This window comes from Centroberyx affinis, unplaced genomic scaffold, assembly GCF_046629955.1.
Source record: "Centroberyx affinis isolate AG114_WGS23_722 - 3 ecotype Tasmania unplaced genomic scaffold, CSIRO-AGI_Caff_v1 ptg000189l_1, whole genome shotgun sequence".
Taxonomy (NCBI): domain Eukaryota; kingdom Metazoa; phylum Chordata; class Actinopteri; order Beryciformes; family Berycidae; genus Centroberyx; species Centroberyx affinis.
In genome coordinates this window covers 27,501-54,736 of record NW_027278884.1, presented here as the reverse complement: position 1 = coordinate 54,736, position 27,236 = coordinate 27,501, and the positions used below count along the sequence as shown (strand labels likewise).

Below are 27,236 nucleotides of genomic sequence, written 5' to 3'. Positions count from 1 at the left end.
TTTGCCTGTTCAACGAGTGATTTTGTCATCCTGATTTAGCCAAACTGGCGTGTCTAAGATCCAATCAGTATTCGCTTCCGTGTTCATAGGGAATAGCTATTGGTCTTTCTTTGCTAGGCCACGCCCACTGTACACTGAAGGTTTCTGGGAAATACATTACACCGTGTTTTCAGCCAGCATCAGCAGTAGATTGACGAAATTGTTTACAGTGATTCTACAACAGCTAAGAGGCATTGACTATTGTTAGGTACGACAAATGATTTAAAAACGTACGACACTTAGGAAGCAACACGCTCATGTATTAAGAAAAGTAAAACAAAAAAAAAAGAAAGAAAACAAAACAAAACTCTTCTTTCGTTCCAAACAGTTACAAAATGCTTAAACTTATTACAACTCCATCAAATATTCTCACCTAATATGGACTCGTAGCAGTTAAAAAAACCCCAACAACTTTAGTTATCATAGAGATTGACCCTAGGACCCATTGATCATATTGGTTGTTCTATCAAATCCTTTGGGAGAGACACTCGTGCACACTTTATTACACATGCACACAGTTTTTTGTTAAACATATTTACAATAATACAACATTTCCACTGAAACATAATAAATTAGATCATCAATGTTTTGTTGTCCTCTATGCCCAACCTATTCATCTCATCATTTAGTATAGTCCTGATGTTTTCTAAGACCATAACCAAATGACTTGTAACACCTTTCTACTCCAAACCCTTTGTTGTCTCAATGGGTGATCAGAGATGTTGTCTGCATCCCAGTCACAGAAAAACCCTTACAGATCCTTTACCTTACATTATTTGCCAAGACACTCACAACTGGCAAGCATGTAACTAGCGCTACAGTAGTTTTTACTTGTTACACTCTACACTGGTTTAAAAGTCCTAAAATACTTGGATTATTTATCAACATACATGGCACATAACCTGGGGCCCTAGACCAGCAAGGGCCCCAAAAGCCACAGTTTCATTTGGGAATAAATTTGCAATATCTCATTAATTTCACAAAGTGTGCCCATGCATGCATTATTATGGGAAAACAACTAGTATTCCTAAAGATCCTAAAGTTAGGCTACAGTGCGAATAGCTCTATATAATATAGGATATATAACAGGGATATTATAGTTGCACCAGTATACTAGATAGTGTCCGGTGCTCTGTTTTTTTCCCTTGTGTTTTATTTTGTTGCATACTGTATCGTTTTGTTTTGTGATTGATTGTTCATTATGTGTCTTCCTAGGTTCTTTGAATGATGACAAACTTTGTTCTTCTGTATATAAAGGTTTATTCATGCAGCATGGAGAGAGGAACACAGTAGGTAGTTTTCTCTGGAGAATAGTGTTGGTGATACATCTTATATACAGTGAAACAAACAAGTCAGCCTTGAGCAATGAGACAAAGTAGCATCTTTCCCAATGGATAGTTTATCAGACCGGGTACAACCAGTTTGTACTCCTCCAACAGACAAACATACATGACACGTGAAATACATGTGATCATTATACGACTATAAGACATTATAAGAAAAGCAGATAAAGGTTAAGTCTTTCAGCACCAAATGTAAAATTATTCGGCTTATTCCATTAGTTTCTTGTTTTCTGTAAAGTCCTTTGAAACATGTTTTGTGATGAAGGGCTATATAAATAAACTTGGTTTGATACCATAAAAGACACAATTTTTTGTGTGTGTGGTAACTAGGCTAATGGCAGAGAGGCACTTCCCCAAAAATGATAAAGATAGTTTTGGGGATTTTAAGGGAGTTGTGGGAACTATTTTTAAAACCTTTCCTGGTAACTTAGACAGAGGGATTGTGATTTTATCTGATGACCTCTCATAACATCTTAATGTTCAGATTTTTACTATGAAGCTCTATCAACAAAATGAGCCCAGTGGATAGCGAGGAATAACACCACTCACATGCTGTGTGTTATTGTAATCTAAAACAAAATCCTCTTTAATTATTAATGACAGTCACCAGAGTCCGCTGCAGGCCTGCACAAAGGTCTTGCAGTTGGGTTTGTCCCCAACGCTGGTCCTATAAAATGAGACACTGTCCCCATTGGAAAGAAATTCATACATAGATATCAACTTCACTATTTATATTTGTCTAAAAAACAAATTTCAATCATTTAAGCATAAGCCTTTAGATCAAAATGTTTTCAAGATAATGAAAAACATAAATAAACTCAATCAGGTGTGTCCAAACTTTTGACTGGTAGTGTATTCATATATTCATTTTCTGAAGTATCAGCGATGTAAGTGTTTATAGGCTGCGTATCCTATGAGGTCATTGCCCCAACAACATATCTCCCATGCAATGTATGAGATCAGACACAACACATTCAAGGACTTGAAGATTTATTTGATAATTCATCACATTTCAGTAAGCATTGTGAACAGAGTTTCATGATAAGAAGCTCTGATTGGATGTTATTACTGAATTAGGACTTCACGCTGTCGTCAGTCATGATAATCTCCTTACTGGTAACCAAGGTGCTCTCAGTTCTTGCAGTCGTCTGGACAGCAGAACCAATATCTCTCCCTGTACAGAGGATATGGGACAGGTCAGTTGCCATCAGACTTAGGGTTAAGTAAGACACAGAATGTGGATTGAGAACATCAGGTGTCCATTGCTCTTTCTGGTGGAGATATGTCAGGCTATAAGAGCTATTCTTCATCTTATACCACAAACTATGCATTTCCTATATAACACTGTAACAAACAGCATCTATCTACCAGCACTACTATCAGCTCAAGACAAACAGCTTGTAGGGGTTTTATATCAAAATACTGAATACTGTATTACTCACTCTTTCTGAAGCACCTAGGTTCACAGTTGTCTGAGGCAGAAGGCTGGCACACAGCTGCGTTGCAGTGGATAAACACCTGGGCAAAACCAAGTGAATTTGAATATGCTCATAAAGTGATTAAAAAAAAATAATAATTTTACCTTTTTCCTTAATCAGTTGGATGTCATACCTTTTCCCTCAGGGGGCTCAAAGTTGTCTGATCTACAAAAGTGAACATCTTGAAAATGAAACGTCTGTGGTGGGTTGGGTACATGAGTCCTGATGAGGCACCCACATGGGCCAAGGTGGTCTGGTAACGGTCGTCAAGGTAGGGGCATCTGGGACGGGAGGAGACAGGGAGGAAGAAGGAGCGGCAATGACTCAGCACAAACCTTGCTGTTGTATAGCATAAAAAATTCATCATGTATCTCACTTCTGACTCTTACCCGTCAATCAGCAGGTCCCACTGAGGAAGACTGTAGGGGTTGCTGTCGCAGGTTGCCCAGCAGCGTCCGAGAGTCAGGACAATATTGGGATCGGTCCTCTCCAGCATTCGTACCTCCACGTAGACAGGATCCCTCAGGACCTTTGTGACAGGGTAGTCACCATCTGTGTAGAAGGAGCTGTAGGCCACCTCCTCTGCACGAAGACAAAGATCGATTGGTTACACAGTCACTGCCAAAGGAGAAAAACTGTCAAAAATAGCTTCTTCACACTGACCTTCGACACATCCCTTGGCGGTACACTGTCCGTTGGCCAGCCTGAGCTCCACATGCAGGGGTCCAGGAGCCGCAACCGGGGGTGGTGGAGGAACCAAGTTCACCTCAACGACCAGAGCCTCAACTGAGGTGCCAATATATCTACACTGGAAAAGCAGCCTGGGGAAAACAATATGCTCTATGGTCAGTCAGTGGTTCAATCAAGTGTTTATTGTCACATTTTGCAAATGTGAAAAGGATAAATAATAATAATGTATATTCTTTGCAGTTTGTTTTAACTGATTTGAGTACCAGTTGAGTTGGGTTTGCCAAGATAAATCACAATGCTGATCTCATGCAGAACCATAATCTTAACATTTGGTGACTGAAAAAAACACTTACTCATAGGTGCTGTCCCTGGTAATGGCTCCTTTGGACCCGACTGCCACTTCATATGAGGAGGACATCCTGTTCTCATAGGTTATAACACCAGGCTCTTCCTACAGTACGATGAGTAGTATTTCAGTCTTTGTTGCTATCTTACAGGAAAAATCAGATCAAAGAGTGATTCAAGTAAGACCCTACCATCATGACAGTACCGCAGGCAGTGACAGGGAACTGGTAGATAGCAAACGCTGAAGTGGTGCCGACAGGAGCGCAGCCTTGACCATCTCCAAGAAGAGAGACGGACTCCAGATCAATGTTGGGCAGAGTGGCGTCTCTGGCCACCACCACAATGAACTGGGCGTCCTTGGTGCACTGGACAGTCACTGGGAACAACAAAATGGAAAGCAATGACCAGTGCTCATGCTATACTCTCTCAACATCTTCAACATCGTCACAGCAAAATATCAAACCTGTGATTCAAGCTTCAACATTTAGGGTTTGAGCAAAGACAAAAAAACAAGAGAAATACGTACCAGCTTTGCCATAATAGCACATGCGTCCATCAAAGCAACAGTTGATAGCATCACAATCTCCAGCAGAGACACCTTCAGGCCCGCACTGTATCTTGTAGTTATTGTCGACCTCACAGGTGTGAAATGACTGTTCTGTTTGAGGCTGCTTTGTGTGCTGTTTTGGCTGCTGGGGCTGCTGGGGCTGCTGGGGCGTCTGTGGCGGCACATACTTTTGGGGTGGAGGCTGTGGCCTCTGAGGCAGCTTCGGTGGAGCTGGTGGTGTGTATTTCTGGGTCTGAGGCTGCTGAGGCTGTAAAGGCGTGTACTTCGGCTGCTGAGGCTGCTGGGGCTGCTTGGGAAATTGAGCATCAGACAGACAGCCAAGCATGGCCACTGCCACAAGGCAAACAGAGATCCACTTCATCGTCATGGCTTCACAGCAAAAAGTGATCCACAAAGTTCACCAGATGCTGTGAAAAATGTGGCGAAAGGGTGCCGACTTTTATAATGGATGGGTCATGTTGACTTGTTGGTAAACCACACCCCATTTGCTGGCCACAGCTGCCAATCAAACACCCTGGTTATTGGTTGGTCTCTGGTGGAGCACTAGAACAGATGAAGGATAATGCCAAAAAAGTAACTTTGTACAAAACTTTTCCTTGTACCTACAGTGATTTCACAGAGATACTGACACTAAGCAGATTAACGTATACATGAACATGTAGTAATTAGTATCTACATCTTTACATGCTACAGGGTAGCCACTGATTGTTACTGACACTGAATGGCCAAATTTCATGTTTACATGTGTACACTTGTTTGAACAACTTCAAAACCTTCAAAGGGTCTTGATGACCTACACTGTGCAGGTCACACTGGACTTCAGCAGGGTGCAGAAGGTCATACAGCAGGGCCAATCAAAACAAATCCCTCTTATCTGTATGGGCATTTTGACATGATTAGAAATCTAAATGATCACAAAACTCTACTTCATCTTAGCCCAAGAGTCTAGTGTGAGACTTAAAATATTGTAATTTGTCTAGCTTCCAGAAAAAACAATATGTTTGTTGGGTAGGTGGTCTGTGTGTAGGACTGTATGGGATGCTAGGGATTACCCTTAATAGTCGAGGTACCCCTTTAGAATGATGTAACAGGCAAAATCTTATACGTAATTGTATTCATTTATTTATTTCACCAAATTTTTCTTTAGTTTGGGGTGCAAGTGGAAGAGGTACAAAAAGTAGAATTAAGATGTTATCATCATTACATCAACAACAAAGGTCCTCATAAATCTCATGAAATAAATTGTTAATAAGGAAAAATAAGAAAAAAGAGGAAAGGAAAGAAAAGAAAGAAAAAATAAGAGAACAATAATAATAATAATACGAATAATAAATATAGCCGCAAGCGGCGATTGTGGGGTCCAAGCACAATTTGAAAAGACAGACAGATAGACAAAACATTACAGAAGGTACAAAGACACACACAAAAACTGACATGTTGTGAAGATCGAATACGCAGTCTAACACCGGCTTTTGTGTTGGCCCGTGACTTCTGTCAAGTTAATCTTTTCATTGGAACCACATTGTTGGAGTTGTTCACAACAGCGAAACTTTCTATTATTTGCCCTTGATGACTAACGACTTTGAAAAGGACAAATCTGGATTTGAACCCACAACCTTCCACATGAACAGCTGATGCTTTACCTACTAAGCCAAAGGCCTGTTATAGGTTTAGTGAGGAGAAACTAATTAAAGGGAGAAGTAGTGTGATATTGCAGCCTATGATTGACAGATTGACAGTGCTAAACACTTTATAGAACACTGTAGTGCTCTCCATTAACGAATAAAACAACACTAAGTCACATGGGCCAGAAAACTGCTGCTGCACTGCTCTCTGTGGGTTGAAAGGTCTGGCCACACCCCAATCAGTGATGACATTCAGGTATTTTGTCATTGACAGATGATGTCAAACATCTGCTTTGAGTTTTCTGCACTGTGTGATTTAGTGCTGATGTACTTTTTATGAAACTTCAAAATGGTCACAGTTCATCAGGGGCTTGAACTCGCAACCTTGTGGTCCAAAGACCTGATCTTAACCACTGCTAACTTCCACTTTGGTGTGCCACAGTGGGGAAACAAAACAAAGGGACAAATGGTAGGTCACAGGTGCCAAACCATATTGAAAGCCTCAGAAAGAATATTATAACTGTACTAGCACGCCATTTACACATGGCTTTACAGACATCATCTTGACAGTCCAGACATCATTTGCATTTAGTTTGATGAACTATCTTGAACATATCACATCTACTGTGCGCTCAGTTTTCAAGATATCATTATAATTTTTGGGCTGTTTTTTTCCTGTAAAGTACGGTTTAGGAGGACAACACTGTGGGATCACAGTCAGTTGTTTTTTTTGCCATTTAAGTATTTATTAATTTTTCTTTCAAACATTACACACACGCAAGACTTGTAAATATGACGTTGCAAAGATTATACAATCAGACATTCAAAAATGAAACAAAAAAAAAAAAACACAACAGTAATGGAAAGACAGTCATTTAGAACACTTAAAGACAGCACCTATATTAATACACAGTACAGTTCCAACCGTAATGATATCTAGCCTCTAATTTTGGCCAATATGCATGGGCTGCCTAGCCTGAGTAGTGGGGGGCCGCAGGACCCCACCTGCCAAATATGGCTGCTGTAGGACTTACGGTTTCTGAGCTGGATACACTTTTAGGGGAGAAAAAGAAAGAAAGAAAGAATTCCAGCAAAAACAATAGGGTTCCAGCACATGCTTGGACCCCTAATAATACATTTTATTTGTAAGTGCTTTACATAGTACTCAAAGACACTTAACAACAGCTAGGGGAAAATAAAATATAAAAATACATAAAAACATTGATACAAAGTGATGATGATAAATGAAGATGATAAGTGTGTGTATTTCAGTTCTGGAGAGGCAGTGGGACTCAGACATTGTAGGCCTTTTTGAAAAGGTGGGTTTTGAGTTTATTTTTGAATGAAGGGAGTGAGTCTGAGTTTCTGATGTGTGAAGGGAGGGAGTTCTAGAGGGTCAGGGCAGCGATAGCAAAAAACAAATCTCAAAGTACATTTTTGCCACCATCTCAAAATGTATTGGCCTCTTCCTTCTTCCCTACATCAGTAAGGAGCCCTTTTCCAATACCATCCCAATAACCTCCTACTCTCCTACTCCCACCCAGACTCCTCCATACCCTCCCAGGCCCAGCTACCCTCCTACCCCACCTAACCTCTGAATTCCTTTCTAAGCCCAAACTACCCTCTACCCTGAACTGGCCCCATTCAATTTTGCTGTTGATAATTCTAATACTAAAATATCAAATCATATCTGAACCCACTGATGCACTGGGAGAACGTGAAAGTGCTGCCCTTTTCATTGCTAACATCTTTTTTGCAGCCGTGCGGCCTGCTTGCTAAAGGCGTTTCTGATCTTCTGTCATTTGGTCAAATAGGCATCAACATTTAAAAGCATTAACTCTTGGGTCAGTCTCAAATTAATACACAAAGACTTGGATAGGAATTTTCCAAAATATCATGTCTATGCATAGCAGCATAGGACCAGTTTGCCCTTCTTGCTGGTAGGATTGTCTCAAAAATCCACAAATAAATGCAAGCGATTCCACAAAAGCGCAAGTGATTCCACAAATGCCAGGTGATGCTTACATGTAAAAAACATATTTGTGAACCAATTACTTTGTTAGTAAGATACCAAAAATATTTGTGGATCTTATTTTATTTGTGTAATGTTCGAGCGAGATTTATTTGTGAGTGCATAAACATATTTGTGAACCAATTATTTTGTTTGTAAAACACAAAACATATTTGTGGATCTTATTTTATTTGTGTATCATTCATATTATTTATTTGTGGATTTCATTTTATTTGTGACATGTTCACACTATTTATTTATTTTATTTTGAAACAATAATACCCCCATAGAAAAAATCCCTTAATTACTAGTGTCTCTGTGAACCAAGCCATGAATAAATCCCTTATAAACCCATGATACTAACCATATGTTTTTAAAGCTATGTTATTTTGAATGGATAATTAATGTTTATGTAATGGAGAAATTAAGGACATTTCAGGGATAAAATTAAGGGGTTTGGTTTCATAGTGATACCTCAACAGTCATCCCACAATCTTGAATCAAGATTGTACTGAATCATCTCCACAGGACTCTAGTATATATGAACAAGAGGGGAATGGGTAGGTTGGACTGAGTGAGCACCTTGCTGATTTTGTTCATGCCACTGCATGATGAATGTACAGTAGTACAAGTTATACCTCATGAAATCGTCTGACCAGACATTTTAGCCAGCTGATGATACTGATACAGATACTGTTTGCAGCCACATCGACTTGCACCCCTTGACAAAATGTACTTTGGTAAAATAGTTTGACATGTCACATTTAGGGCAAACAGACCTAACTCAGGGTCAGATATTCGTTGGCTGACTGTTTAGATAACTTTTTCTACCCAGCTTGAATAAGTTTAAGCAAACAATCTCACTTATTTTTTGATGTCAGGTTATGTACACTTTGTGGAATTAAAATACAGGGATTCATGTAATTTGGTACCTCACAGTAGATTTGCATTTCATCACATGAGTTCCTTGGTGTGTAAAAGGTCACTTGTATTCAATCTCTTAGTATACTCCCAATTTATGCATTTCAAAAACAAAAATCTATTTTAACAAATCTAATAAATGTGAAAGTTTATGCAGATGTCTCCTCAGAGCTGTAGGCAATGTCATGTCATAGCTTTTATAGCTGCAACCATTTCATTGGCTAAGGTCTACGCTCCTCAAATCTGGTGGGGAATGGCCAACAGAGGGGGCAGGAATGTCATGCAAATAAACAGGCTCACTTCATTATAAAAGCAGGTGCGCACTTTCCCCTTTCCTCACAGCATCAGATCACTTGTTGTTGTGAAGCCATGGTGATGAAGTGGACTGCTGTGTGCCTTGTGGCTGTGGCCATGCTTGGCGGCTTCTGTGATGCTTTTGGTAATTCCTATGACGCAAAGCCTGTGCCTCCCAGATACAAGCCCTCACCACCTGTGAGACAAGAGCCCAGCAAACAGGTGCCTCAGCAGCCCTCACAGACCAAGCAGGGATTTGAGACACCACTCACCTGGTCTTTCCCTGAAGATCCCAAGCCTGAGCCCCAGCCTGAGGTGTCAGTTGAGCTGAGGCATCCCATCCCTGCTGTCACTGTGGCTGTTGAGTGCAGGGAGAAAGTTGCTCATGTGGAAGTCAAGAAGGATATGTTTGGGATTGGCCAATTAATCAGTGCTGCTGACCTCACGCTGGGAACCTGCGGTGCTGTGGGGGAGGACAATGCTGCTCAAGTGCTTATTTACGAAGCTGAACTGCATGAATGTGGCAGCAGATTAATGGTAGGCATACTGATAATGCTAATGACTACAAAAACAAACTGGGAAAATATGTTCAAGTATAAAGCTATTTGTTTGTACTGATATTGATCTCTTCCAGATGACCGAGGAAGCCGTCATCTACTCCTTCACTCTGAACTACAATCCCCAACCTGTGGGCGGTGCCCCTGTGTTGAGGACCAGCAGCGCTGCTGTCATTGTGGAGTGCCACTATCCCAGGTGTGTAGAGCATCAATATCGACAAATAGATAAAAAAAAATTCCTAGAATTATGTGGCAAAACAGATCCTGTAAATATGGAATCTGAAGTATACTGCCAACTGCAGATCTACGTTGCTCTGAGGATGAACCTTTTCTGCATTGTAAGGAAATATATTTAATCATCTATAGGAAGCACAATGTGAGCAGCCTTCCCCTTCTCCCCCTCTGGATTCCATTCTCTGCGACCAAGGTGGCAGAGGAGCTCCTGTACTTCACTCTGAAACTCATGACTGGTGGGTAAAAGAATTACATATACCAGTTTTGTTTTTTTTGTTTTTTTTAAATAAGGGAATTTAAAATCACTGTTAAAACAAATCTTCCTATTTTCAATTAACTATATATTTGGCAGCATTACTAAAATTTAATTATTTCTTGGGACAGATGACTTCCAATTTGAGAGGCCAATCTACCAGTATTATCTGGGAGACATGATTAATGTCGAAGCTACCGTCAGACAGTACTTCCACATCCCCCTCCGTGTCTACGTGGACAGCTGTGTGGCCACCTTAGTACCTGACATGAACGCCAACCCCAGCTATAAATTCATTGAGAACCATGGGTAAGATCGTTTTTTGGGATAAGAGTTAATTGGGATTGTTATTCCAAGTAACAACACACTTTGCTTCAATCAGATTACCACAAACACCAAAACATTTTCGCCCAACTATAATGTGATTTTCTAACCAATGTTTCTCTGGATGCAGATGTTTGATTGATGCTAGGGTCACAGGCTCTGCCTCCAAGTTCATGCCTCGTTCTGCTGAGAACAAGCTTCAGTTCCAGTTGGAGGCCTTTAGGTTCCAGGGCGCAGACAGCGGCTTGGTAGGGATCTTCAAGTTCAATGTTCAATGTTTCAATGTTTTCTTAGATGTAGCAACATCAGCTCTAACAATGGCCCAAACTCTGGCTTATTCCAACAGCTCTACATCACCTGCCACTTGAAAGCATCATCTGCTGCCTACCCCATTGATAGTGAACACAGAGCTTGTTCCTACATGAACGGGTGAGTGTGTGTTACTATGTTTTGATTGGAGAATTTATATGGTATTTACTGCTCTGTATCTCTCTTCTTCCCAAGGTGGAAGGAGGCCAGTGGAGCTGACGGAGCTTGTGGCTCCTGTGATTCAATGTCATATGCCCCAGCTGCCCCTGGAACTGGCTCCATTGGCTCCAGCGGCTCCAGCGGCTCCAGTGGCTCCAGCGGCACTTGGGGCGGATCTTCTCTGTCTGCTCCAAGGAAGATCCGTGATGTGTCCCAGGTCCAAACTGAAGGTATGTTATATGTGAAGACAGAACTTTCTAGAAATAGATGGAAAACAAAAGAAAATTGCACAGCTGCTATATTACAGTATGTCATCAGAGGTGAAGTTATCTTACAAAGCCATCTTAAAGTGTTAAAGTGACAACTACAGTGGTGCATAGATGTACTAAATGAACGCCTATCTTCCCTTCTCAGCTTTCGAATGGGAAGGTGATGTCACTCTGGGTCCCGTCTCCGTTGGAGAGAAGGTGATTGCATAAATCACTATCCTGCCATTGCAAGACCATCAAAATAAACATTCTCAATTGTCCATAACTGTCTGTATCTTATTTAATGCTCTTGCTAAATGCTTCAGTACAATACAATTGTGATAAAGCAAAGGTCCTCATATAAAGGACAACTAAATTTATCCAGATGAAAGTGGGACTCTTTTACATTGCCCTATACATAGCCTGTGTAAAGATTTGTGCTACGTACTGTCTGGGCCAGGGTTCACTTTGCCCAATTTACTGTAAATCAACCAATTCAATGGAAATAAAAAAGCAGTTGTATCAAAGCCAGTGTCATTTTATCTGGGAAGGACCGTCATAGAAAAGAACAACCTTTTTCTCTGTTTTTGTCTTTAACTTTTACTGAATTACTGCTCTTATTTAAATCGGTGATGTGGTAGAAAATAAAAAGGAGGGTAAACTATGACCTCCAGTCAGTGAGCATCATAAGGCAAACAACCACCAACATAAACAGAAATCAGTTACACTAAGAACATCTTTTTCTCTTTATCTAGCCTACTTACTATGATGTAGCCTATCATACTACAAAAAAAGGAATCTCTGTCTGTATGTGTGTCCTTCGCATATCTCGAGAACCGTTCGTCCGATCTACTTCACACTTAGCGGGTGTATTGCTGGGGACCCAAGGACGTGTAGTGTCGGATTGGACACGCGACATTATTAATAAACTTTGAATAAACAAGCGAACAGCGCTCTGTGCAGCAGTGGGGCTCAAAGCGAACGGGCACTGCACTAGTAGCCTACTATACATTTACAACACAGATACGTGTCAGCCTAAAAAGCTGGGCAAACTGTTCAGCAAATACACTATATCTGAGTTTAGATGGGTTTTTTCCATTTCATCACTGGTTGTTAGGCCTATTTGACTAATTGTAATCTGATAAATGATGTTATTTGGTGAATAAAACTGTAGGGTTAGAGCTAATGCTGTAGGGGCAGTGTACCTGCACTGTGTTGTACTGAAGGCTATGTGTGTGGTGAGATTTTCACTCAGGGTCTGAGTCTATGGTCTGAGCATTTGCCGCCCCCGTGTGACGACACACGGAGCACTGCAGCCTTGCAAGGTACCCAGCTTCAGCACCACGGCAGTGGACAGCTCACACGGGGCCTGCTCACTGTAGCATGGAGCCTACACAACTGTGGGTGTGATTCACTCAAAGACCATTCATTTGCAGTCATAGCGGTTAATGAAAAGGTGGGTCAACTATAACCTTGACAGTGATTATCATAAGGCCATGAACCACCAATATTAACAAAAATAAATTATTTTTCCCGAAAAGACCCTCGGTTACTACCGTCAGTTTGTTACTACTTATTATGATACTATGCATTTATGTCGCCGAATTAAGATTCAGGTCAGCTTAAAAAGGTGTGTAAACTATTCAGAAAATAAGAAGGTTTAGGTTATATTCCTCTTTGCAATCAGTAGGCTACTGGAAGTCCATTACACTGAACAGCGGGGACAGTGAAACCTATGAACACAACAGTCATCCTTATCTAGTCTTGCATTGTGCTAACAACTAGGGAGTGAAATGTTATTGAACTGAAACGCCTCATTTTGCTGGGGAACCCCTGGAACCCCCACTTTGGGAACCACTGCACTTAATCAGTGGCTGTAAATTTCCCGCGGCTTTTCCGTATCATATCATTCTCAACTGTTTAGGCACATTGTTTTTGTAGGCCTATACTACCATTTTCTAGCCTGTAGAGCCTACAGCTCTGCCTACATCCACTCAGGCAGACTGCTTATACGGCAGCGGCACTGACGTTATATCTCCTCTGCTCCACACCCCCTCCTCCCTCTCCCCGTCTCCGCACTGCTGGCCCGTATCCGTTGTGTGTCATAGGCAGCATCACAGCAGCAGACATTTGCCGAGGAAAAACACGGACTGCGGCTGCATATGCTTACGCTGAGGCGTTAGGACGTATCGGGGGAACACAGGGTTTTTGTTTTAATTTCCGCGGTGTCGTGCGCTCTCTCTGAAAATAATTTCTGCCTTGAAACCCCTCCTCCTCCCCTTGTTTGGATAGTTGACTGCAGATTTGATGGTGCTGAGCAGGCTCGTCTGATTCGGCTAAGGGTTGCGGCCAGGGGGCATCTGTGCGGCCGCAGAGAGAGAAACCGCTGTCCGCGATTGCGTCCGTCCTCTGCCCTCCGATTGTGAATGGACTGCGCTCCCTCCGTGATTTTCTGCAGTCGCTCTGAGTCATTTGTGGAAGAAGATGGCGGACAGGGCTGAGATGTTTTCCCTCTCCACCTTCCATTCCCTCTCTCCTCCCGGCTGCAGGTAAGAGATGCAACCCACAGGGCAAAGATGGGGGACGATGCGCACCGCTGAAACAGTGGAGAGAAGGACACTGGGAGAGGCGATGGAGACTTAGCCTACACCAGTCTTTTGATGACTGCAGTAAAACGCAAATTCCCAACCATAGGAAGTAATAGATATTTTGAACAACCTGCTAGGCCTGCTACTGCCTCCCTGCGCGCAGTGCACAGCCGCCTATAGGCGCCAAAGCTGAGGAGGCTTGGTTGTTTGTGTTTTGTTTTTGTCTCACAGAGATGGTGCGCTCGTTTAACAAAAGCATCTTCTCAATACACTCTTTGATGAGAAGTGTGATGGAGGGTAAATGGTAAAAGGGAGAGCAAATGATTGATTTTTAGCTGTCACGTCAGTCACCCGCCTTGCGCATTCTCTGTGAGTGAGGCCCACGCCCTGTTGAGACCAGCCCCAGCACAGGCATGTTGCTCATCCATGATGCTCCACAGCACTCCCAACAACTATGTGTGTTGTTTAAAGCGCCTGTGACCTCTGCGACACACTATATGACAATTATGGTAGTGTTCATGGTTTGCCTAAGGACGATCGTGAGTGGGTTTCTACTAACAGTCACCAGACATCAATAAATAGTTGTTTTTCCTTAGAAGGCATCAGTGCAGCACCAGTGATATACATAATTCCCTTCAAGGTTATTGCTGTAAGACAGGACATGGATTTCTTCAGTCTAATCGATTAAACTGTGTGCATTAGGCCTGGTGAGCTGTCCTATATTGCAACAATAGGTGTGATTTGAATGAAGGGTAAACTCTGTGGAGGCTACCGCAATGTTCAGATCTGTATTCGCCCGGAGGCATTTTAGCTTCTTTATGGCAGATGGAATATGTTGGATTTCACTGTATTTGGCTTAGTTATCATTTCCACGTCATGAATTAATCTCATGCTAACTATATGCTACAATATCTACTACTGCTACTGCTGCTACTAGGCCTACTTACTTATTACGACTACTTATTCATAATAGTAATAATAATAATAATAATAATAATAATAATATGAATGTCAATTCCTTTACTAGAGATTTCCCCATACTACAACATGCACTTCTGGCTGTAAAGCATCCACATAGCTGTTTCTTTGTGTGTTTGTGTAGTGATTTGTTTTTAGAAGAAAGAAAGAAAGAAAGAAAGAAAGAAAGAAAGAAAGAAAGAAGAAGACAGAGAAGAAGAACCTTTGTGTGTTATTGTTATTTCATGTTAGAGAACCAGGAAACTCAGATGCAGGACAGTGGAGGCTCTCTGCTCTAATGCATAAGGCCATAACATCCGACTCACATCATCCCTGTTTCTCTGTATCTGCTCCTGTATGTCGCATGTCCCAGCAGCAAACCCTCTAGAATGCAATCATATTAGTGAGCCAGGCCCAGGCGGATTTTATATGTGTGACATGCATTTCATAAATCCAGTTCCAAAGCACTCATCTGGGATTTAGTTACATAGCTCTATCTCATGGACAAATCATATCAGATCAATAAACAAAATGTTCTTGCATGACTACCAGTGACCTCAGTGCAGAGCATATTGTGTGCCTGAAACACCCCGTATTAGCTGTGGCCATCGTGTCGTTCCTTTTCGGTAAATAGTGTCCTGCCAAGCTAATGCTATAATCTTTATTGTAACAGAGAAATAGGGTGTTGTTCTTTTCTTACTGCACCCTTTTGACCTGCTTATGTTATGCCATGTCACTGACCCCAAAGCCAGCTCAAGTTGTTGTTTTGTTTTTTTCAATTTACTACTCAGCTTTTAGAATAAGGCCAGCAAGAGAAATCTTAATGCAGGAGCAGAAATGCATTGATGCGATAATAATCTTCTTGCAGTACTTTCACCCTTTTGCTTTCAACAACAACTGATATCTAAAGAAACCATGTAGTCAGTGTCAAGTGTCTAACATACTGTACAGATATCTGTGTGTGTGTGTGTGTGTGTGTGTGTGTGTGTGTGTGTGTGTGTGTGTCACGGCAGCCGTTGGCTGGAGGCTGGTGGCAGATGAAGGCATGAGCACAGTTTTGTAAGATCTAAACTCGCATACCCGTTGTGTCTACCATCGTGAGGGACTGCAGAACCATGCTTTAGAAACTTCTGTGTGCGTGTGTGTGCATGCATGGGCACAGTCATGACTTTCATCATGTCTGAGCTGTTGTTTTTGTTTACCTTGGATCAGCAATTTGAGGGAATGAAATACCAATAAATCATATGAAAGATGAATTTTAGGAGATTGGAAACATGTATATGTAGGTCTGTGTTTCTGTGTGTGTGTGTGTGCATGTCTCTCTCTCTCTCTCTCTCTCTCTTTCTCTCTCTCTTTCTGTGTGCGTGCGTGTGTGTGTGTGTATGTGTGTGTGTCTCCTTGTGTGTGACTGATTCATGGATGAAGCCACTGGTGTTGCTGTGTTTGTACAGTAATCTGCCTTACATAACCTCAAACCTGTTTCCAATGGACAACATAAGCCATCAGAGAGCCTGTATTTCTCTCATGAGTGATAGAAATGTATCACAGACAACAATTTTCCTGCACTGAGGGAGGATGGAACTGCATACAAACTTAGGCAGAGAACGAGACTTGTCACTCTGCGAAGAGAAAACACTGACATCAAGATAATCCTTAATTTATGATAACTTTCTGTTGCCAAGAAAAAAATATGGGATTATATTCCTTCCAACACAAACCAACTGACAACATGTTACCATACATGTGAGTATAGATATGATGAAATTAATTAGTATGAACTGTGGCTCATGGTGCTACATTTAAATTGGATGCTATTCTGTCAAGGCTTCATCATACAGCAGTACATAGAAATTAAATGAATCACTGTATGCCATTATACTGAAGCCTAAATCAAACATTCTGAAATATCAAAATTTAGTGAGTCATACTAGTGACTACCTATACTGTAGAATTCAATAATTACATTTTATTAAAGGACTCGTTTTTGCTGTGTGTTGTAGATTTTCTGCAGCAGTGGCCTTAATGCAATCTGGTCTGAGATCATTATTTTGGCTTAAGTAATAGTAGTACGTCAATATTTTCAACCAGAGCAGCAGCACATTTCTAGAATACATCCTGCTGAATTTCCTCCCTCTCTCCCACTCCTTATTTACTAGCTTCTCATTCGATTAGCAGTTCATGTTCCACTTTTGCCTTCTGACTCTTTGAAGCCAGTTGGTGTCAAGCAGAGGGAGGGAGGTGGGGGGTGCTGGTGGTGGGTATGGCTAGCATGGGGTAAGAGGCTTAAATCAAATACACAGATTCATTTTAGCTTAAGCGTTCCATCTCTTCCTCCCCCCTGCTGTCTTCCCATTCTCTTTTTTCTCTCCATCTCTTTGTGTTTCTGTTTTCCTCTCTCTCCATCCCTCTCTCTCTCTCAATAGCTATGTTTTTGACATTTAGCATTAATTAAATGGGCCATATTTATGCAATCCGCGAGATTCGTTCTCCATCAGCATGATGGTAATTCTTCCCGTTTATCAGCACCATTCTCTTTGCATCTGATGATTTCACGAAGCCAAATCCACATCGTATCATACGCTGTGAGCAAACAGATGCATCATCCCTGCCTTTGTTGAAAAAACAATGGCTTCATCTTCAAGTTTGGATCTGACACAGACAACAGAGAGTGCTTAATTGGGTTAAATGCATGACTCATACGTGTGTGCTTGGGTGTGTGTATTTTGTGTGTATGTGTGTGTCTACATTACTGGAGACTGATGATGGGTGAAAGGCTTGGGACATTGATCTTGTGAATGAGTCAGTATCAACCACACCAAATGCCCTTGGCCATTAAAGATGATGTCATCATGAAACAGGTGCTGATGGTTGAAAGGCAGCCTGTTAACTTAATAGGATGAGCAGTTCTGCAAGCTTCAGACCAGGAAGGATACACAGTGATTGTGAGTGTGTGTGTGTGCCTGCCTGTGTGCGCGTGCATGCAGGGTGTACAGATTGTGTGAGAGGAGGAGACAAGCACCGATGACAAAATGCAGGCATGACAAGCTCTGATCTGGACCTGACAAGATCAGAGATAACAGAAAATAACTGGCAGAACAAATGAGGGGTGGAGAGATCTGTTAGAGTCTGAGAGAGAGAGAGAGAGAGAGAGAGAGAGACAGAGAGACGTAAGGAGGGAGGGCGGGCTGTGTTTTGGTGATATTCAACTCACAGTGATGGTAGCATGACCTTAAGAGTGACGGTGAATCTGGATGCACCATTGCAGCAACATGACCAGTGAGTGGTAATTTAATGCAGACTTTCTTCACGTAGATTTTGTTAAATGTGTCACAATGCAACATAGATGGATAGATGGAGACTGATTTGATGGAGGCATCTTGTCTGCAGGACCAAGTTCAAGTCATAATTTATGAAAGATGACATGCAGAGGTGGACTGTGAGGCAAGGGCCATGTCACTGCGGTGCTGGATAAGCAGGGAGTGGTACACAATACGGTGTGACAGGCATTGCCCGCTCACTTTGACTCTGGCTAAACACCAAGCCGGAAGATGGACATGTGATGTCAACACTGTAGCGGCGGCTGCATTTCAGTAGTCTAATATGAATTCCATCTGTTCTCAAGTCAAAACAAGACAAAATGTTTAAGAGGGAAGGGGAAAGGAAGAGGATAGGGAACCAACACGGGAAATGAAGCAGTGTATGTGCATGCATGTGTAGCGTGTGTGTGTGTGTGTTTGTGCATGTATGTGCATTTGAGAGAAAGAGGAGTGGGGGGCCTTTTGGTTGGACACAACCTGATATGGGGTCAGTCAGTATTTTCACTGTTTAAGGGCAGGGAAACAAGCCTTGAGGCTGGACATTGTTCAGAGTGTGCAGCTTTTCACTGACACACATTTCTCAGGCCTCGTAGTTTAGGGGAAATGGGGACACATTCTGTTGTGACACGCATTGCAGGGCTACAGGAGAGCTCCAACACTTAGCAGATGAGCAGGCAAACAAAATGGAGTCTGTAAACACAGCAGTAAAAGGGAACAGGAGGGGAGGCCAAACTCAATGAAAAGGGAGTGCAAAGAGTGAAGGATATTAAAGGTGCTATGTGTATCATTCTAACATCAACAAATCGTTACCACAGTAATTACGTCACTTTAGTATAACTACTGTAAACAAACAAGACCGTCGCTGAGAAGATTGGCAGCGTCTACTAGCCTATGCACTGCATTTTACAATGTGTGCTTTGTAGCACAAAGGGAGACTGCTTTAAGGGACAAACGAGGAACTAGTTTTACTTTCTAAGAAATACACTATATTATATAACTTTATTCCAGTTCCACTATTCTAACGGCATAGTTTCAACTTGACATTAGCTCACTTCATTGGATGGCATATTCACTGTTATCAAGGGCTGTTATCGGTTCTGATTCTTCTTCTTGCTCTTCAAACAAACACATGAACAGAAACAGAAAATGCAGTCTTAATCTTGAGAAACAGAAAATGTTGCACACGACACCTTTAAAATGGATAGCAAGGTACATTAGTAGCACCACAACATGGTTGATATCGGCATTATTTTCCTTATCTGAGCATGTCAGAGTAGAGCTTAATATAATGCGATCTAAAGTGATTCCCTAAACTGATTTGATGAATATTTGGTGATATACATACAGTACATAGATTTTTATCTCTCCAAAAGCACTTGTACTTATTGAGGCAACATCTTCCTATGCCCATGTGGGCTTCTCATCTTTCTACCTCTCTCCTTGTCCGTCTGAACCCTTTTTATTACCTCTCTCTGTCTCTCAATTTCTCAATCTTTCTCCATCCCTTGATCCAACAAGCCAATCATGGGACTTCATTCCATGTGTGTGTTGACAGCTGCCATGGAGACAGCTGCACCGATGTGGTGTTTTTCCACAGTGAAACACACACACACACACACACACACACAAACAAACACACAATTTCCCTGAAGACTGAGGTCGGTGAGGAGCTCATCTGTGACCTCATTTCTCCATGTTTGGCTTAGACAATATATTCAGACACTCTTTAATAATTTGGACAGAAATGAAAGTGCTGTTGTGGTCTTTGTGTGCATCTATGTGAAAAGGTCTTGGTGCTTCAGTCACACCCACATCCCACAATCAGGAGGTACACTAATTTCATGTTGTGATGAAAATAAGTCACTGGTCACTGCTGAATCCCAACCTTTTCAATAATGAGCTTTTGCCCTAATCAGACAAACAATCTCATGCACACAGTTACACGCAGACACACACTTACCACTAACACACACAGCATGCAAAGACACGTTCATTGGATTCTCTGGATTTATGAACAGTTATTATGCCTGTATGTCCCAGGATAGTAAGCAATTTAAAATGGCTTCCACTTTCCACTACTTGAGGGAAGTAATTAGACACACACACACACACACACACACACACACACACACACACCTTTAATTATAAAGGGAGAAATCCCATTGATGTCCCTCAGCCTAGGACCTGTGCTGTTACGATAACAAGGGCTCATTTGTAAGTATGAAACGTTAAAACATTCATTGTTGACACTTTCATCTTTATTGTGCTCAAGAATCATGACATTTAATAGACATATTGTAGCCTAATTTATACTCTATATAAGCTATATATAAAGCCAACTACCTTTGTGAAGATTTTCTTTGTAGATCCTGATCTGACTGGAGTAAAACCGTGTTACATGCATATTCCAATCTGAAGATTTACAAGATACTCAACATTAACATGTGATTAATTTAAGTCTCATTAACAAATGTGTTCATTGAAACTAAAGCCAAATTGGAACTGTTTATATCTCATCTCACATATACCTACAGTAACCCTCAGTGATTGCTATACAATCTTGCGATGGAAAATAGCTGCAGACTAGCTATTTATCTCGTATGTTGGTTTGACAGTGTTTGGGGTGACAGTTTAATCATCATTATCTGAGCAGGTTTAGGGTCGTGGTCAGGTTACACCCGTAATGCTTAGACAGCTGTGGCAAAGCCGACGCGGTTGTTGGTGCGGTCGTAGACGGAGTAGTACTCCCTGAGGAACACGTCTCCGAAGATCCACAGGGGGCGGCCGTCCCGAGAGGGCAGGTAGGTGGGGGTGATGCCCACCGAGCAGAACTGGTATCCGTTCTGGTAGTGCTGCAGGCGGAGACAGAAGGTGTGAGACATGTGCAAACCATTGTGCGCTCACACACACACACACACATACACGCACACACACACACACATCATGGCATGCACACAAGAGGCGTACACACACAAATAGTGACACAGAAACACATGCATACACTACACATACACGTAACTTACCTGGATGATGTAAGCAGAGGGAGGCAGGGGGAAGGAAACACCACTGATGACAAAGGTGAGAGTTGGCAGGTTGTACATCTGGTTGCAGTTCACCATGTACTAGAGAACAACAGAACAAAGCGATATGAGAGGGACAGAAATGCTATTTTGTATATGATGACCGGTTTGTTCATTGACCTATTACTAGCCCCGTCAGTCTTCTCCAGTTTTATTGTAGAAGTGAACTCTGTTTCCTTGACCTCTACTGCACCTAATGGCTTATACTGTGCTGGTGCAATCTAAGGACACAGTTTGATCCTTGTTCATAATAATACTGGTGTAGCTTTCTTTTTTATTGCTTCCACTGCATGTGTTTTTGTGCCTAACTACTTTCCTTAACTACCTGAGAGTGGAAACCATTTTAAATTGCTTTCGAGCCTGGAATATACAGGAATAATATCTGCTATGAAATTCAGAGGTTCCAAAGAATGTCTCCTTGTGCACTGCAAAAAATCCTAAAATCATAATTTTCTTAAAATAAGTGAAAAGAATCTGCCAATGAGGTTAGATAAATTCACCTGTTTCCAATGCAACTGTGTGTGTGTGTGTGTGTGTGTCTGTGCCTTACCATTCCATACTGGCTCCGCTGGGCCCCAATGGCTTGCATGATGTCTCCCAGGCCCTGCTGTGGGGCCGTCAGCATGGAGGTTCCAGTGTCCACGATGGCTTGGCAGCCCTGGGAGCACCAGCCTGACTCCTGGCCATTGATCTGGAATCTGCAGGGGCACCGCACATGCTACATCAGTTATCATATCACTTATACACAGTTTGTTTTTTCTCTTCATTTCACATTAGGACATAGAATGATTAGGCTTAGAGAAACAACGGAATAGAAATATCCAAGTAGGTGAGATATAAAAGGCTCAGACCCTTCAACGCCGATCTGCCAGTAGGTCTCAGAGGTGACAGGGGTCCAGTAGATCTGGCCCTGGTACTTGCTGGAGTCCACTCCTCCAAAGGACAGCTCACTGCCCTGCTGTCCTCCCCTAGCCAAGACAACACACCACAACTTAGCTCCCAGCTCACCGTCTTGCAGTTATAGCTTTAAAACATATGTCCTATATGTGGTACATGCTTTGCTTGATAGTAGTCTTGGAATACCTGGAAAGGTAGAAAGAGAAGATGTTGGCCTGCAACAGGTTCTGAGAGATCATGTTGTCCATGACGGGGGTCTCTCCTCCAGCTGAGATGCTTGGGTAGGACAGGCCGAGGATGCCGTCAAACTTTGCCACCACAAAGTTCTGGCCTGGCTCGTTTGTGCTCAGACCGATCTCCTGGTTGTTGATCACAATGCCGCCAACCTACAGGGGCCATATCACAAAGCAATAGGATGAGTGAGGAGCAAATCATATGATACTGTGTCGTACTAGTATACTATAGATATACTAGATTCTACTAATACTATAATTGGATATTTGTAGACATATTTAAGATTTATAAATTAACTCTGTTGGTGCATGTCTGTTAGTGCTGCATGATATTTTAATACTACCTAAGTATCTCAATACAAAACCATTAAAATAGGTTAACTAAGATTCTGCAGTATTGTAGTATTGAAAGTCTCCTTTATTTAAAGAAATACATGGACCATACATTTTTAGCTTTTCAAAGCCAGTTAAAGACCTTGTAAGCTTTCCACTTTGTGCCATTAGCCTGTTTCGGTACCTAAGACTGGGATATTACTTGGTGTTATGATCCTAATATGGTACAGTGTTGTACGATAATAATGCTATAACCCTAATGCTGATGAGGTGCATTTAATATTGAACTGAATTGGTTAGTTGGAGGTTAGACTCACGCTGACAGTGTCATATGCAAAGATTCCATAGAGGCTTCCAGCTCCGTAAGGCAGGTAGAAAGACCTGCCGTTGGCAGAGTAGGTGGAGGACTGCTGGGGGTTGAACTTTTTGTGTGTGTCTGAAAATGGCATAGATCAGGATTATCTCTGGAGCCAGTACCGTATGAACATGTCCTTATGCCTGCAGAGCCTTTTCGACATTCTGATAATTCATTTGATTATCAGCATTCAAGTACTCAGCTCTACATGTCGCCCAAAGACCAAAAGGCTTAGTGGCATGCCTGTAATTACACTAGAAATCTAATTCCCATGTATGTACAATATGTAATCTTGGAAACATGATGACAAAGTGCAAGCTCTGCAAGCTCAGCCTATAGCAGCTTTAAGTCATCTGAAAGTGCTTCACATGCGGATATGCTCTGAAGAAAGTGACAGATGATGCAATTTATAGCATGTTGAAGCCTGTTGACTTCTGCCACTGCCATATAGACATCAGTGTGTACTCACTGCAGGCCTGAGTGTTGCAGTAGATGGAGTCCACCCACAGGTTGGAAGAGCCGGTGTCAAACAGCACCTGGAAGGACTGGGGGGGGGTTCCAATGCTGATGGCTCCATAGTAGGTGGTCTGGGCAACACATTGGGTGGAGGCACAGACAGTGAGGAGCAGGGAAAAAGGACCACTCCTTTTTATACGGAGTTAGTTAACTGCAATTCGCCCTGACATCTCACACAGCTATGTCCTATTTCTAAATGCTTGCATAGTGTAGCAAACTCCTATTGGACATGATACGTTCTAGATATAGCCAAACCCATAGGTTTATTATTATTATTATTGCCTAGATCAAAATCTGTGTGTATATGAAAGTTATGTGGTGTAGTGGATTTCTTACATCAGCGTAGTTATTGATGTACATGTTGGCGGAGCCGGCGAACTCATCAGGCTGGTACTTGAGAGCTGGATCCTGGTAAGGCAGGTGGATTCCTTTCTCTAACAGGGCCTCACGCATAGACTTGTGCTTCACCAGAGGGACCCTTGGTGTGGAGGACACAAACACACAAAGAATTGTTACTTTTCTGCCATTGGCCTTGGCGGTTAGGGGACCTCGCAAAGTCAGAGGTCAATTTTTGCTCTCATAAAGAAAGAGTGCATTTGAGGCAAAACAGAAGTAGAGCAGGGATGTATAGAAAGAGTTTTTTCTTACTTGATGAGTCCCTCGGCGAGCACCGCGCAGACCAGCACAACAACAAGACACTTCATGATCCCACCTGTACACACTGCACTCCTGGATGGATACACCTCAGCTCGGAGCAGAGCGGGCCTTATATACCAGTAGTTAGCCCCGTATCAGCCAGACCCTTATCGAAAATTCACTCCTATCAGTTGAGACGGGGTGACCCTCAGCGCCTTTTCCTTTCCTATCCTATCCACCCACCTATCTTGTGATAGTGACACTCAGAAAACACACCCCAAACCTCTTAATAAAACACCTTATAGAATTATAATGTGATAAGATGTTAGGCAGGGAAGGGAAACTTTGGTTGTATCCTTGTATGGACAAATCTATTGGGAATACTGAATAATTTATATGGTTATCTAGATTTAGCACTGTAAGTAAAGTACTTACTTAGCACTTCTTTAATTACCATGGTCAAAGACCTGCTATAGAGATAAATATCTCTACAGCCACATGAAAACCTTGTGTCACCATTTAAAAAATCATTCAAAATACATATTGACAAAAAATGTCTTAATAAAACTGAAGAAATAAGGTAAACCTGTGTCAACATTATTGATGATGAATATAAAAAAAAATCAATATTGTGTACAGCTTAAGGAATTTGAGTTTTGAATTTGAATGACCTTTTTTCGTAATCATTTGGTTTCATGCATGGATAAGTCTATTACATTTTCATACAAGCCTATTTTCCAATCAGTAGCACTAAAAGTGCAGTGCAATAAAAAAACATACAAACAAAACAAAAACAATGCAAAAAACAATTTGCATTCATTTAGTCCATAGGTTCAAAGTAGCTTCAGTTAAATAAGGAAGTGTATCCCAGTTGAGACAAACCATAATAAGAGATTTCTGATGGTATTCCATAAACTCTGTCTGCATGCTATTGAAAATCCTCTATAATGCAGCTTTAACACCACTTTATCCGGTTATACATATCAACATATCCAGATATACGTTCATATCAACACCAAGGTCAAGCTAACAATGTGTTTGCTACTGTAATTTTCCACAAATGGAAAATGGATGTGTTATATCATTGTTTCAATATCAGTGGCACCTTGAGCACACAGTTTTATCAAAGCGTTTTGTACCGCGCAGCAATCTTAACTTTTAATAGTGTTTATATTAGATGGCTATATTTAATATGTTATTTTTACTCTGTTAGCATTGGATGTTTTGAGTCCATGTGTTTGGAAACTCATGCTATTATATAAATTATACAGTTTAAGCACATGCAGGAATGAAATATTGATTCTCTCCATTAATTGATTTTATTCTCTGTGCTTTAACTGCGACTGGAGTGATAGGCTCAAGGCTTATTGTACTAGATGACATACACTTCAAACCACATAATGTAGGATCAGTTACATCCTTTCTCCCCCTAATATCTCCTGTATGATCATCAGGTTTCCTTTTCCCAGTAGTGTCTGTCTGTGAGTAGCTCCTTATTGTACATTAAAGCAGACCAGTAGCTTGGCAGGGGGGTGGGAGGAGGGCTTTTAGTGTTTGAGAATTTCACTCAGATTGCTATGACTTTTTTCATGACCCACTTATCACTGCTTTCAGCTGCATCAGCATGTCCTGATTTGCTCCATGTGACCAATGACATTGTGTAGATATGTCCCTGTATGGCATGGTCCACTGTAAACATCCATAGGTAATGTGTGGAGTGTCCTTTTCTGAGTAAGAAAGCTGCAATGCAGCATTTCCTTCTGCGTCCCGCACATTGCAAACCGACTGCTGTAGAGCCAAGAGCCTGCTGAAACTAATGGGGCAAAGATGAGATAGAGCCTAATCAAGAAAACTTGGAACACCACGGCTCATTTCAGAGTCATATACTTCCCCGCTGTAGTTCAGAAACTCTGGAGCAAGATGCTACTACTGCTAATAATAATTCACTTCCAACTCTGTGTATGATGTCCATAGCTTATATATGAAAGCTAAAATTGGGCGAACCTAGTTTGAAATGTTTTCTTGATTATATATTTTCTGTCTAGCTGCTATTATTCAGCACTATTGAAGTCATATGGTCATCAAAGGGAACGTATACGTATACTTCAGCACAATTAATCGTTCTTAGGCAACAGAAGGTAGAGGGTGTTGGTGTTTGTGTGGCTGCTTGTGCATGAGGCTAAGACCCAGATAGACAGTGACAGGCCATAAGTTAGAGCAGGCTTCCCCAGGGCCACAGCTCACTGTGTGAACATGAATCAGAAGAAATTCCCCTCTGGAAGGTCCATTGATGAAACAGGCATAGATATCAGTGGATGTTCATGTGTACAATTTACAGTGAATATAATGTCTCTTGTGTATTTACAGGCCAGCCCACGATATCAGCCTGGAGGAGTTTGATGATGAAGATCTCTCTGAAATCACAGATGACTGTGGGATGGACTCAACTATGACTCTGATCCATATGAGAAGGTGAGGCTGTCTTCTGTTTTGTTTTTTTGTTGTTTCTTTTTCCCTACTTTTTCTTGCACCCTGTCTTGTCTTGTATACTCTATGTGAACACACAAACACATGCATACACACACACACACACACACACACACTTCAATGTTTGCAAATTTATACTGTATGTATAACTTCTAACCATTCATTTGAATTGTGTGTGCCTCTCTGGCTAATTGCTACGCCTAATGATTCCTCTCCCCAAGTGCTGACATTTATATTCAGACGCACAGCTTGTCTGTCTGTTGTCGCTCCTCTCCAGTTGCTATGGGTGACTGGCTCATCACGGTGGGTTAATAGCAACTTGCAGGTGTGTGAGACAGGCAGAGAAATGGTAGACAATGAAGAAAGAAACATGGAAGCAAGAGTGAGAATGACAAACAAAGTGAGCTAGAGAGAGAGACGGAAAGAAAGATACAGATTG

At 41.7% G+C, this 27,236-nt stretch overlaps 4 protein-coding genes across 4 annotated transcripts in view; 2 read left to right on the top strand and 2 right to left on the bottom strand.

Annotated features, from left to right (window-relative positions):
- Positions 1-2,455: 2,455 nt before the first annotated feature.
- LOC139659486 (zona pellucida sperm-binding protein 4-like) lies at positions 2,456-4,830 on the bottom strand. The gene is made up of 8 exons (XM_071537780.1): positions 4,422-4,830; positions 4,087-4,271; positions 3,904-4,001; positions 3,524-3,681; positions 3,250-3,442; positions 2,994-3,141; positions 2,825-2,900; positions 2,456-2,556 (listed from the first exon to the last, which is right to left on the bottom strand). The coding sequence occupies exons 1-8, from the start codon at positions 4,828-4,830 to the stop codon at positions 2,456-2,458; spliced, it is 1,368 nt and encodes a 455-aa protein (XP_071393881.1).
- Positions 4,831-9,389: 4,559 nt separating this feature from the next.
- On the top strand, positions 9,390-11,629 carry LOC139659446 (zona pellucida sperm-binding protein 3-like). Its single transcript, XM_071537729.1, has 8 exons — positions 9,390-9,851; positions 9,949-10,067; positions 10,238-10,341; positions 10,490-10,667; positions 10,813-10,930; positions 11,029-11,111; positions 11,187-11,380; positions 11,565-11,629. The coding sequence occupies exons 1-8, from the start codon at positions 9,390-9,392 to the stop codon at positions 11,627-11,629; spliced, it is 1,323 nt and encodes a 440-aa protein (XP_071393830.1).
- Positions 11,630-13,882: 2,253 nt separating this feature from the next.
- Positions 13,883-27,236, top strand: part of mapk8ip2 (mitogen-activated protein kinase 8 interacting protein 2) — a 28,057-nt gene continuing 14,703 nt past the window's right edge. The window contains 3 exon segments of the mRNA XM_071537833.1: positions 13,883-13,947; positions 26,678-26,745; positions 26,748-26,782. Coding sequence (XP_071393934.1) covers positions 13,883-13,947; positions 26,678-26,745; positions 26,748-26,782 — 168 coding nt within the window.
- On the bottom strand, positions 20,948-24,378 carry LOC139659429 (gastricsin-like). The gene is made up of 9 exons (XM_071537705.1): positions 24,323-24,378; positions 24,011-24,152; positions 23,628-23,745; positions 23,121-23,239; positions 22,424-22,623; positions 22,192-22,308; positions 21,891-22,038; positions 21,284-21,382; positions 20,948-21,112 (listed from the first exon to the last, which is right to left on the bottom strand). The coding sequence occupies exons 1-9, from the start codon at positions 24,376-24,378 to the stop codon at positions 20,948-20,950; spliced, it is 1,164 nt and encodes a 387-aa protein (XP_071393806.1).